This window comes from Staurois parvus, unplaced genomic scaffold (genome assembly GCF_062004578.1).
Source record: "Staurois parvus isolate SC_StPar_1 unplaced genomic scaffold, SC_StPar_1.0 ptg000928l, whole genome shotgun sequence".
NCBI lineage: Eukaryota > Metazoa > Chordata > Amphibia > Anura > Ranidae > Staurois > Staurois parvus.
The window spans coordinates 1369527-1381558 of NW_028318724.1; the positions used below are offsets into that span (position 1 = coordinate 1369527).

Consider the following 12032-nt stretch of genomic DNA (forward strand, 5'->3'; position numbering starts at 1 on the left):
CTTAAAATACATTATGGAATTAAACGATGTGGACCATACTGAAAGTGCAAGTAGCTTTTCCCTCCAGAGTTCTCATTGCAGAACTTTTTTTCCTTTCTTTACCGCTTTCTGCTCCATTAATCCTACTTTTCTTCTTTTCCCACTCCTTTAAAGTGTTACTAAACCCACAACAGTAAAATCCGTCTTTATATGCAGTAAATCATGCTCCGTTATACTCACTGTGAAACCTAAGGGGTTAATCCCCTGCATTGTGTAAAAACGCTGTTTGAACCTGACCTCTCTGATCCTCCCCTTTCATCCAGTGTCCTCTTATCTCCTGATAAGACCTATCGTGTGGAGTCGCTCTGCACGTCCTCAGTGTGGTGTGTATTGCTAGAGAGGAGGGTTTTTTTTTGGGGGGGGGGGGGGGCAGTGTACATGATCGGCATTGGTCACTCTCCCAAGAAAAAAACAAAAAACCTCTCTAGCAATACACACCATGTGCATATGCAAATGCCTATGGTTCAGTCTACCTTATCAGGAGATAAGAGGTGGTTGCTTGAAAAAGGTTAGGAACAGAGAAGAAAAAAATCAACCAGCCTTTTTACACAATGCAGAGGATTAACCCCTTAGGTTGCACAGTGAGTATAACAAGAATGCTTTACTGCATATACAGACTGATTTTACTGTTGTGTGTTTATTAACACTTTAACCTCCCCACAATGTCAGATATTCCCTGTTAACATACTTGGCATGTTGTAAATACTCGGTTCAAGGGCCAAGCAAGAATTTCAATATGGTCATTGGAGTAAAGAAACGTGTTCCAATAAAACCACCAGCAGCGAATGGCCTTGTGACAATTTTAACTGCTGTCTTCCTATCTTAGTGATATCCATACCCCCCCTCCCCTACCTAATTTCTTGTATGAGTGTAACATATGCAAGAAATAAGAGAAAATGTCCCTAATGGAATTAAGATTGCGCACAGAAAAGGGATGGAAGATTTAACAAATAGACCTTTTGTATATGTGGACTTCAGCATGCTTCAAGTGCACCTTTGTCCAAACTTTGAACATTGAATTAATTAGATATTCTTAACAAGCATTAATATAGCTTTAAAACATGCCAATCCTGACCTCTCTAGCTGCTTCCCATATGGAGTCATTCATTTGCGAAGCTCCTTTTTAAGATTTTCATTAGCTTATTTCTTTATTACTTTTTTCTATTACACCTGAATCTTGGCAACCCTCTAAGATTTCAGAGCTTCTGTTGTGAAATTCAAAGATGAATTTCTGCACGATGCCTATAGCTACAGAGGTAAATGCAGGCTTTTTTTAATGTGAATTTACTGCTTGTTCAGAATGTCAATAGTTTAATGTGCGTAGTCTGGACCATTTCCACAGTGAGCTTTAAGTAGCTGTGTTGAAACTTTTAAAGCCATATTTAACTTCAGTTTTCAAGAAGTTTAAGTTATTAGTAAGCTTCGGCACTACATCAAAGTAAATTCAGACTCCCATTAAAGTGGTTGTAAAGGCTCAAGGTTTTTACCTTCATGCATTCTATGCATGAAGGTAAAAAAACTTGAGTGCAGCAGTGCTCCAAGCCCCCTCAATACTTACCTGAGCCCCATCACAATCCAGAGATGTGCACAACAACCTCAGCTGTCCTGGGTCTCTGTCTTCTCATTGGCTGAGACAGCAAATGGGAGCCATTGGCTTCCGCTGCTGTCAATCATTGACAGCCAATGAGAGGGGGGGCAAGGCCAAGCTGTGGCTCCATGTGTGAATGGACAAACGGAGCAGCAGCTTGGGAACATGCTTGTTAGGGTGCCCCCATAGCAAGCTGCTTTCTATGGGGGCACCCGACAGGAGGAGACAGGAGCACCAGAATGGGACCTTAGGAGGATCTGGGCTGCTCTGTGAGAAAGAATTGCACAGAGTAGGCAAGTATAGACCTATTTTTGTTTTACCAAAAAAATGAACCTTTAGTCAACCTTTTAATATCTTACTAGACAGGAAAGATTTTTGGGTGGGGAAAAAAAGTTGAAAGAAAACAGGAAAATGTGTGCACTTTTTCAAATTGACACCTTTCGTTATTAAATTCAGAAGGTGCTATATTCTTTTACTTGAAATATGGATGTGCTTTTTATGTGGTATTAGTTATTTGTGTCCATGTTGTTTCTGTTAAAGATAGTTGATTGTAATTCATACAAACAAATGAGCAACTTTAAAGTCGTCCTAGTTCCAACTTCCACATGTTTAATATCGTAACTGGACAATAAATATTGCTGAAATGCTCTAGAAATTGTACTTTTTCTCATTTTTTGATAGACAATTCTTAGTAAATCAGGGCCTGTGTGTCTGCCAGCAGATGCTGAACATTCACGCAGACTCAATTCAATCAATCTAGACCTGTCAGTCATCAGGAAGGCGTCTAGCAAGCTCATTGAAAAGAGTCTACTTTGTAGACTCTTTCCTGTTAGTAAATCTGGAATACAGTGACTACACTCTGAGTCATAGCACAAACATGAGATTCAGACCTTGGCCAGAAGAGAATCTTGGTGACCGGACCTCCTTGAATTTTAATTCAATACCCCTGATTTAGATGAAACATTGAAAATGGTGACTGTTTAGGACCAATCTGGACTGAGCTGCAGCTTAAAGCGGAATTTTACTCATAAACAACTTGTTAAAAAATGTTTGTTAGCTAGGAACATACATTCCACATGAATAATTCTGCTACCAAAATTAGCGTGTTGTAAATCACCTCCAGCATTGCTCCTGTAGCTTCTTGCTGGATGCTGCCATTTTGCTGAAACCCAGAGCCCCTACGCAGCAGTAAATCTTTAGAATGTCCGTAGATTGGTGTCTAGTGGCTCTTATTTTTGACGCAGTGCCAAAAATAGAGAACTGAGCATGAGTGGGGTGAAACCGTGTATTATTGGATTTTAAACAGTACTATAGGCACTTATTTTTAATGTTTTATAAAACTATACCTGCAAAAGGGGCCAGCATGTTGTGATCTAGCAGGACTTAATTTTCTGACCGAAGTTCCACTTTCACCTTTCAGTAAGAAGTGTGGGGTTCAGAGGTCTGTATACTTGTCATTGTCACAGAAAATAGGTCCTAGATTTCCAGTCATACTAAAAGCAGTATACCCAACTCTGCATGCATTTGGCATGTGGTCTTATGCTTCACATTTTTGTTCCATTGCAAACTTTAAGGAGAGTGGTGTGGGATCTGATTTTCTTATTGTGGCATAGACTCAAACGTAGTTTGGCAAATAAGTCTGATAATAGGTATGTATTTGGACTGTATCTTTAGTAGCTTGGCTCCTGACATTAACTGTCAGGAATCTGGGTATGACCAGAAATGTGTGGACTGACACAGGGAAATGCAGGCTTCCAGTATAGTATAAACAATACAATTTATTAAAGACTAACAATACATAAAACGCAGTGCAAAACATAACACAGTGCAACAAACCAAACCTCCAACAAACAACCATACATACAACACTAAACATAGTCGGGCAGGCCGGGTCGGTAGCAAACGGGCAAACCAGGTACTAGGAGCAGGCGGGAGAGTGGTCAGGACTAGCCGAGGTCAGTACAGGCAGAGTTCGTGCAGGATCAGGATACCGGGGCCAAGTGAAACAGTACAACAAGGCACTGACTGCAGGTCTGGTCATTCCTTAAATACACCTCCTGCAATCAGCCTCAGGTGATGGCTGATTGCAGGAGTGAGCTTCTGGTTGCTGAGAGCACCTGCTGGCTAGCCCAGGTACTGCAGCCCACAAGGCAGGTGAGTCCCACCACCATTGGCTCGCATTCCTCATTAACATTCTAGAAGTCCCTAGAATCTGAAGGAAATCAATAAGGTTGCACAACTGCAACGTTCTTGTTTATTACTAGCTTTGCATTTACTGTATAAAGCAGATACTGAAGTTTGTCTAAGAAACAAAGTGTCCAGACAAGAGGTTATGTGTTCATTCCCTCATGATGCTTGTCCTCCATGGCCAATTGAATGAGTGGAGTTATCGGAGTATAGGAGATTTTGTATACTAAAATAAATTCTAAGTTTTGTACTTTTAAAAAGCATGGTTTTTCTCTAGCCTAGAAAGAGTGAAATGTCTATCTTTGCACAGAGGCACTAATCTTGTGTTCTTAACCAGATTATCCAGTTTGCACACATTTTGGCTGTCATAATGTTTACCTTACACCTGTATTAGCAATAGACAACTACAGCTTTCATCAGTTCTTACACTAATACTTGTTGTCACAGATTAGCCAGTTGACAAGTTTTTCTTTTTCCATGTACATTCCTACAAAAGGTAGAGAACAAAACAGGAGGGCAAGAATGTGACTGCTACCACTACACACAGGATCTTTGAATTTTTTTAAGCGAACATGATTTGCTACAGTGCCAGTCTATTGGCAAAGTAGTTATTCCTGTTGTCACATCAAACTCAAATCTTTCATCACATTGCAGCAGGGATGATGCATTGTGTCAGGACATGAATGTCTCACACAAAACCTAGCCATGAGGAGATGAGAACACTTAATCATGGCTTTTGAAAGGAAAATTCATGTATCTCAATTTGTTGAATTTTTTCTTACTTTTTTTTTTTTTGCCCTGGCTTAACGTTGTGTTTAATTCCTTGTTTCAATATAGTATTTATTTGCATACATATTTTTCGCACTTAAAATTCAACACATCAAGAAGTATACATGGAATAAACTTCACATTGTGCAGGTGGCAGGGATGCTTTTAGAATGGGGAAAATTTACAATCCTCTATGGCCTGTTCACAGAGCAGAATAAAGAGACCCTGTTTTAGTGCAGTCATGGGCATTAGTTCGATAGCGTCTAGAGCAGTGGTGTCATTCCTGGGCCACATTGGAAGAGGAGGGATTGTCTGAGGCATCACCAGCAAGGCTCCCACTTTCCATTCATCATACATCAGCATCAGAGGTTGGTCATTAGCTCTGAGGAAAGGGATTCGTCCCCGAAACGTGTCAGCCATTTGACCGCACTGACAGTGAGAACACCTTGCCTGCCATTGTGGCCATTGTCATTTTTCTATGCTTTTTAGATACATGCTTCGTCTGTATGTGTTTTTTTTTTTCTTTCACTCTTTACAATAATCCTTGGATAATGCACTAGGTGTGTGCGCGCCACCTGTTTTCTCTTTATCCATTGGGTGGATGGCAGGTATGCTTTTAGAATTGAAAATTATACCTTAACTGGCTTGTTTAGAGCAGAATAAAGAGATCCTGTCTAAGTGCAGTTATGGGCACTGGTTTTATTGCTGCTAGAAGAAAGTATGGCATGTGGGGCAAAATAAAACCTCATTTTTAGTCTTAAGATTACTATATATACTTACAGTTTGTCTCTGGCTATAGTAGTTTTTGTGGTTAACAACTGAAACACACACGTAGATTCTGGTAATTCCATTCTTTTTTTTTCTTTTTCGTTTTTTTTTCTTTTTTTATATTTTTGCAAAAATCCTAAAATACATAACCATTGGTTGTGTTACAAAGGGTTTTAACCACATGTGAAACCAAAGGGTGATTTATCATACATTCCAGGTAGGCTAGTTATATCTACATGGATTTGTCAGTCACTGGGGATGAGCCGTGTTTTGTGGTTTGTATTTCACAGGTGCACGGCATTGTACGTCGATCAAGCTCTTTCAACACAGGCAGGATTGAGCATCTGTACAAGAATCCACAAGCTCACATTGAAGGGAGTAAGTATATGTCATTGTTTTGTGTTTATAATGTTCTAACAACTTTTTTTTTTTTTTTTTTTTTTTTTTTTAAGATTTTAATATTTTTAAATATATTTTAGTCATATATCATCTATGCCTTAATTTGTATCTAAACACGGGAACAAAATTTTTATATATTTCAGCTTAAGGGCTTGTTTACACTAGCTAGCCCTCTGAAGAGCAATCTATGTTGGGCCACTTTTCAGAGGGCATTTGGCAGGTGCTGAGGAACGGTTACATCACCTCCTCATGGTCTGTTGTAACTGCCAAAGGTCTGCACTTCTTCATTGCAACCATTGAATGGGTTGCATTCATTGGGAGATACTACCCAGTAAACCCTGCAAGACCAGAGACTGCGGACAGCACAGGGATGACCAGAGACTGCGGACAGTACAGATGACTGCTGACCTTTGGGGAGGTGGGGAGCGGGTACCTGAATTTGACAGGTACCCGCTCTTACTTCCGCAGAGTTTTTGTTTGATCTTACCTGTTCCTCGATCCAGCCGCGCGCTGTCTTCCCGTCTTCTGTAATGGCGCTCGGCATGACAGCCGGGTGCCCAGTGTGCATGAGCGAGAAGCACTTGCGCTTTGTGATTGGTCCGGCGGCTTCTGGGATCTGTCATGTGTCCCAGGTACCGCCTTACCATTCACAAAAAGCACCGCTTCTTGCGCATGCGCACTTGGCACCCGGCTGTCATGCCCAGTGCCCACACTACAGAAGCCGGAAGACAGCGTGCCGCTGGATAGAGGAACAGGTAAGATCAAAGAACAAAGAAGTAAGAGCGGGTACCTGTCAAATTCAGGTACCCGCTCCCCACCTCCCCAAAGAAAGATGAAACTTGGCAAAGAGCCACAGTATACAAAATATGATAAGAGGCAAAGAGCCGCATTCATTTTGGCCGGGAGCCGCACGCGGCTCGAGAGCCGCGTGTTCGCCACCCCTGACGTAGTTGATGGTAAATCTACAGGAGATTGTACCATAAAATTGTATAGTGTATGATGAGCTTTACAGAACACCTCCTGTTTTCAATACTACAGCTGTCCACACAGGCTGTTATGTGACCTGCACACTCTGTCAAATGAACGATCTATGCAAGATGAAAGTTTAAAGCTGGGGAAAAAAATGCCTGAGTATTTAGTGAGAACGATGATTACTGATTTATTGCATTTAAAAAAAAAAATGTGCAACTGGAGGTGGGTGGTACTAATCTCCTGGAGTAGGAGGGTAGATGATGCAAATGAGGTCAGCTGGTCAATTCCTTCCTATGTCATGTCAAGGTCTGTCCAGGAAGTAATGGAGAAATTTTATACAGCCATCTGGACAATGGAGGTAAGGGTATGCAGAAAAAATGGAAATGTGTATGTTGTTTTTTTTTTATTTTTTTTTTATTTCTGCAAAAGTACATTATTGCTATGTTACATAGAGGAGCTGGGATTTTGAAAGAATAGGTGAACAAAGGTGAGCTTGGCCTTTAAAGAACATAGTACTGCCCAAGGGCATTCCCTTCTGATATAAAAACCCCCTCTCTGTTATAGGCAATCCAGTTTTTTTACCTAGTATACAGGAGTAACAACCTGGTACCCTGTTGGGACCTGTGGTTTCATAGTCTTCCCTTTTTTTTTTTTTTTTCTGTGGAGCTCTTAACAGCCAGGCTGGGCAACATGCAGGATAATATAATTTCAGCAGTCACCCGTCTGGTCAACGAGCATGCACAGACCTTTACTGAAGTGCTGTGTTGGCCGTGAGAAGCCCCATGCTTGACCAGAGTTGCCAGTGCGTTAAACGATTCTGGACTCTAAGCAGGCCGAAGTGTTTCTCCTAGTAGACAGACTGCAGAAGCTTCAGACTGCAGTCCAATTGCTTTTGTCCCAAAACTGGTCTTCCCTGCAGTCTTGCATGTAGGCTCTGGGTATTATGGTGTCCACTTTTGAGGCGGTCCCGTATGTGTAGTTCCATATGAGAGTTGTGTAGGGAAATCCTGTACAAATGGGACAAATCTACAGTCTCCCTAGACAACCAAATTAGTCTGAAATGGTTGACGATGGCCTCCCTCCTGTACACGGCATTGATCAACAACTTGGCTTAGGTACCATTAAGGGCCAAGTTTTTGTTTTTTTTTTTTTTTTTTTTTTTTTTTCTTCCCCCCTTTCTTCCCTCCCAGCATCCCTTGACCACACAGTTCCTCCTTTGCACCTTTGTTCAAGTGATTCGTAGTCAGGCCCCCCCCCCATGTGTTCCCCGTTGCCACTGTGGTACTTGCATTTGATTTTTTTGGTACTCCAGAAGCCTCTTTGAAGAGTATTTTGGGATATCCCCCTGCTTATTCTTACTCCCTTTTTTTTTTTTTTTTTTTTCCCCTCGCCATCGCTTTTGCAAGGTGGGTGTCTGAGCTGGTGGCCTTGTCTTGTAAATCTTCCTATTTAGTTCTACACAGGGATAAGGTGATTCCTTGTCTCTGCCCCTCCTTTGTTCCGAAGGTGGTGCCGGATTTTCACTTAAATGAGAAAATTGTCCTGCCTTCCTTGTGCTCATGGCGATCCCATCCTAAGGAGGTTGCATTGCACTCCCTGGATGTGGTCCAAGGGATTTGTGTGTACCTGTCCGTTGTGGCCTCCTGCCAGAGGCCAGATTCTTTTTCTGCTCATGGATGACCCAAGGAAAGGCCTAACAGCCTTTCAGTGCCTTCTGTGTTGTTTGGCTCCAGATATCTGTGTCTCAGGTTTGCAAGGCAGCTACCTAGTTGTCCCACTTCAACTTTGTAAAAAAAAAAAAAAAAAAAAGTGTTTTCATCTTTGGATGCTTGTTTTGACCACAAGGTTTTGCAGGCTGCTGTTTTTAAGGTTGCTTATTTGCCCCTTTAGGGGTTGCTTGGGTGGCTGGCATGTTTGCACTAGTTTTTTGGTTTGCCCACCCCACATTGAGGCACTGCTTTGGGACATATGTTTTTTTTGCTATTCAATGTAATATCCCTTTCTTAGAGTTCATTGACAAACACAGCACCCACTCCAGAGGGGACTGCCCATGGGCAGTGCTGTGTTCTTGACGTTATAAACCATTTGGTCAAGATTCAGAGGTTCTTTGACTGTCGAACTGAGAGATCTTACGGTTAGTAGCAGAAAATCCTGTTTTTCCCTAAAAGGTGAACGTATCCTTTAAATAAAGTCTTGTCTACCATACTAGCAAACCTTTCTGTCTCGTTTAATTCCTGCCAACTTGTTTAGCTGTTTGCCCTTACTTGGGTGTGGTTGGTTAGGTTTGTTTCACAAGAGGAACTTGTTAGATAAATTGATTAGTTTAGTTTTGGTGTTGTCTCTTCACTTACTAAGACAATCCCCTCCAGAATTTCACAAGGTGCTCTAAGCCAAGAAAAAAGTGAGCTGTGTAGAATTACTTGCATGCTTTTAAATGGTCATGGAATTCTTGTCCTTTATTTCATTTGGAAAATACTGTGGGGATACTTTTTTTATTCACTGTGTATTATACTACATAATGTAGTTTTCTCAAAATGCACCATACAAAGTGAACAGCAAACTGGCTCCATGGTGTCAATAAAGTAGGTAACCACCAGTAGCTAATTGGGGCCATTAGTTCCCCCCATTTTATACTGTTCTGCCAACGTCTGGCAATCATGTAATCCTATACTCTATTTGCTTGTCTCATGCGCCAAAATGAACAATTTTCACAAGATGATTGTCTTTAACCTACACACATATATTTTCCTGTAATCGATTTTTATTGAAAGGATTACTATTGAACACATTTTCTTACACTACTAATCATTATCTAGGGACTCAAAAATACAAGGAGCTCCTTTGTCGTGTTCAGTATGAGGTATTGCATTGAAATACACAGGCTGATATTATTTTACTTTTCTTTCAAAGATATGAAACTACACTATGGAGATCTCACTGACAGTACCTGTTTGGTCAAAATAATTAATGATGTCAAACCTACTGAAATCTATAATCTTGGAGCTCAGAGCCATGTAAAGGTAAGGCATTTCCTTATGTTGCACTTGCTTATTTTCATTTTATATATATTTTATACTGCAGTGGAACGTCAATCAGAATGGAGTCAAGCTCTTGAGCTTGGAGCTGGAGTGAATTCTGTGATCAGCCCTCTCAAAGCTCCATCACATTGCCATACACTTTAACACAAGTCAGTAGGCATTTTGTTTTGTAGATCTAAATAAAAAATTTTTTAAATATAAAGGAAACCAAAATATCTGTCTGAATTATTTTTATTTAAAAAATTTTTTTTTGTCCATTAAAGTGTTACTAAACCCACAACTGGAAAATCAGTTGTCTGTATATGCAGTAAAGCATGCTTGTTATACTCACTGTGAAACCTTAGGGGTTAATCCTCCGCATTGTGTAAAAAGGCTGTTTTGATCCTGTCTTTTCTGATCCTCCCCTTCCACAGTCCCCAATCCATCTGATTGTACAGAGCCCAAGGAGGCACTCTGCACATGCTCAGTTTTGTGTGTTTAGCTAGGTTTTTTTTCCCACTTTAGGAGAGTGCATATGTGATCAGCATAGGGCCAATCAGTACTGTCCAGAAAGAGGGTCAGGGGTTCATACAGCCTCATAGGAGATTTAAAACTTCCCTTACAAGCTTTAACCAGTGCTTGGCTGGACACTGATGGACGTCACAAGGCTGATCTATATTGCTGATGAGAGTATTTAGCAGTTTATATTTACTATAATAATTGCATTTCCATGTTCTGTGTATTGTGGGAGACCAGATATAGTGAATGCAGGGTCATGCATTTAGTAACACTTTTAAGGCACACAAGATGTCTTTCACCTACAGTGGATATAAAAAGTCTACACACCCCTGTTAAAATGTCAGGTTTCTGTGATGTAAAAAAAATGAGACAAAGATAAATAAATAATTTCAGAACTTTTCCACCTTTTAATGTAACGTATAAACTGTACAACTCCGTTGAACAACAAACTGAAATTTTTTAGGTGGAGGGAAGTAAAATTAAAAAACTAAAATATGATTGCAGAAGTGTGCACACCCTTAAACTAATCCTTTGTTGAAAACCTTTGGATTTTATTACAGCGCTCATTCTTTTTGGGTATGAGTCTATCAGCATGGCACATCTTGACTTGGCAATATTTGCCTACTCTTCCTTTCAAAAACATTCTGAATCTGTCAGATTGCAAGAGCATTTCTTGTGCACAGTCCTCTTCAGATCACCCCACAGATTTTCGATTGGATATCAGATTCAGGTCTGGGCTCTGGCTGGGCCATTCCAAAACGTTTATCTTCTTCTGGTGAAGCCATTCCTTTGTTGATTTGGATGTATGCTTTGGGTCGTTAGAAAGCTGAACATGAAGAGGAACTTCATCTTTCAGTATGACATCAGAAGCCTGAAGGTTTTGTGCCAATATTGACTGGTATTTGGAACTGTTCATAATTCCCTCTACCATGACTAAGGCCCCAGTTCCAGCTGAAGAAAAACAGCCTAAAGGCATGATGCTACCACCACCATGCTTCACTGTGGGTATGGTGTTCTTTTGGTGATGTGCAGTATTTTTGCACAAAACCTATCATTTGGAATTATGGCCAAAAAGTTCAACCTTGGTTTCATCAAACCATAACACATTTTCCCACATACTTATGGCAGACTTCAGATGTGTTTTTGCAAAATTTAGGCTGGGCTTGGATGTTTTTCTTCATAAGAAAAGGCTTCCATCTTGCCACTATACCTCATAGCCCAGACATATGAAGAATACGGGAGATTGTCACATGTACCTCACAGCCAGCACTTGCCAGATATTCATGCAGCTCCTTTATTGTTGCTGTAGGCCCCTTGACAGCCTCCCAGATCAGTTTTCTTCTTGTCTTTCATCAATTTTGGAGAGAAATCCAGTTCTTGGTAATGTCACTGTTGCACCATATTTTTTCCATTTGATAATGACTGTGTTCCATGGTATATCTAATGCCTTGGAAATTCTTTTGTACCCTTCTCCTGACTGATACCTTTTAACAATGAGGTTCTTCTGATGCTTTGGAAGCTCTCTGAGGACCATGGCTTTTGGATGCGACTAAGAAAATGTCAGTGAAGACCTACTAGAACAGCTGAAGTTTATTTGGGGTTAATCAGAGGCACTTTAAATGATGTGTGTACTAACTATTTATCATGATTTTGAATGTGATTGCCTAATTCTGAACACAGCTACTTCCCTCCACCTAAAAGATTTCAGTTTGTTTTTCAATTGAGTTGTAAAGTTTATAGGTCACATTTAAAGGTGGAAAAAGTTCTGAAATTAG

At 40.6% G+C, this 12032-nt stretch overlaps 1 protein-coding gene across 1 annotated transcript in view; it reads left to right on the plus strand.

The window, feature by feature from the left end:
- The window catches only part of LOC149441986 (GDP-mannose 4,6 dehydratase-like), a gene marked incomplete at its 3' end in the record, with an annotated part of 354452 nt that overhangs the window by 100744 nt on the left and 241676 nt on the right, over nt 1–12032 (plus strand). The window contains exons 4-5 of the mRNA XM_089656671.1: nt 5641–5728; nt 9632–9741. Coding sequence (XP_089512797.1) covers nt 5641–5728; nt 9632–9741 — 198 coding nt within the window. The remainder of the gene's footprint in view (nt 1–5640; nt 5729–9631; nt 9742–12032) is intronic.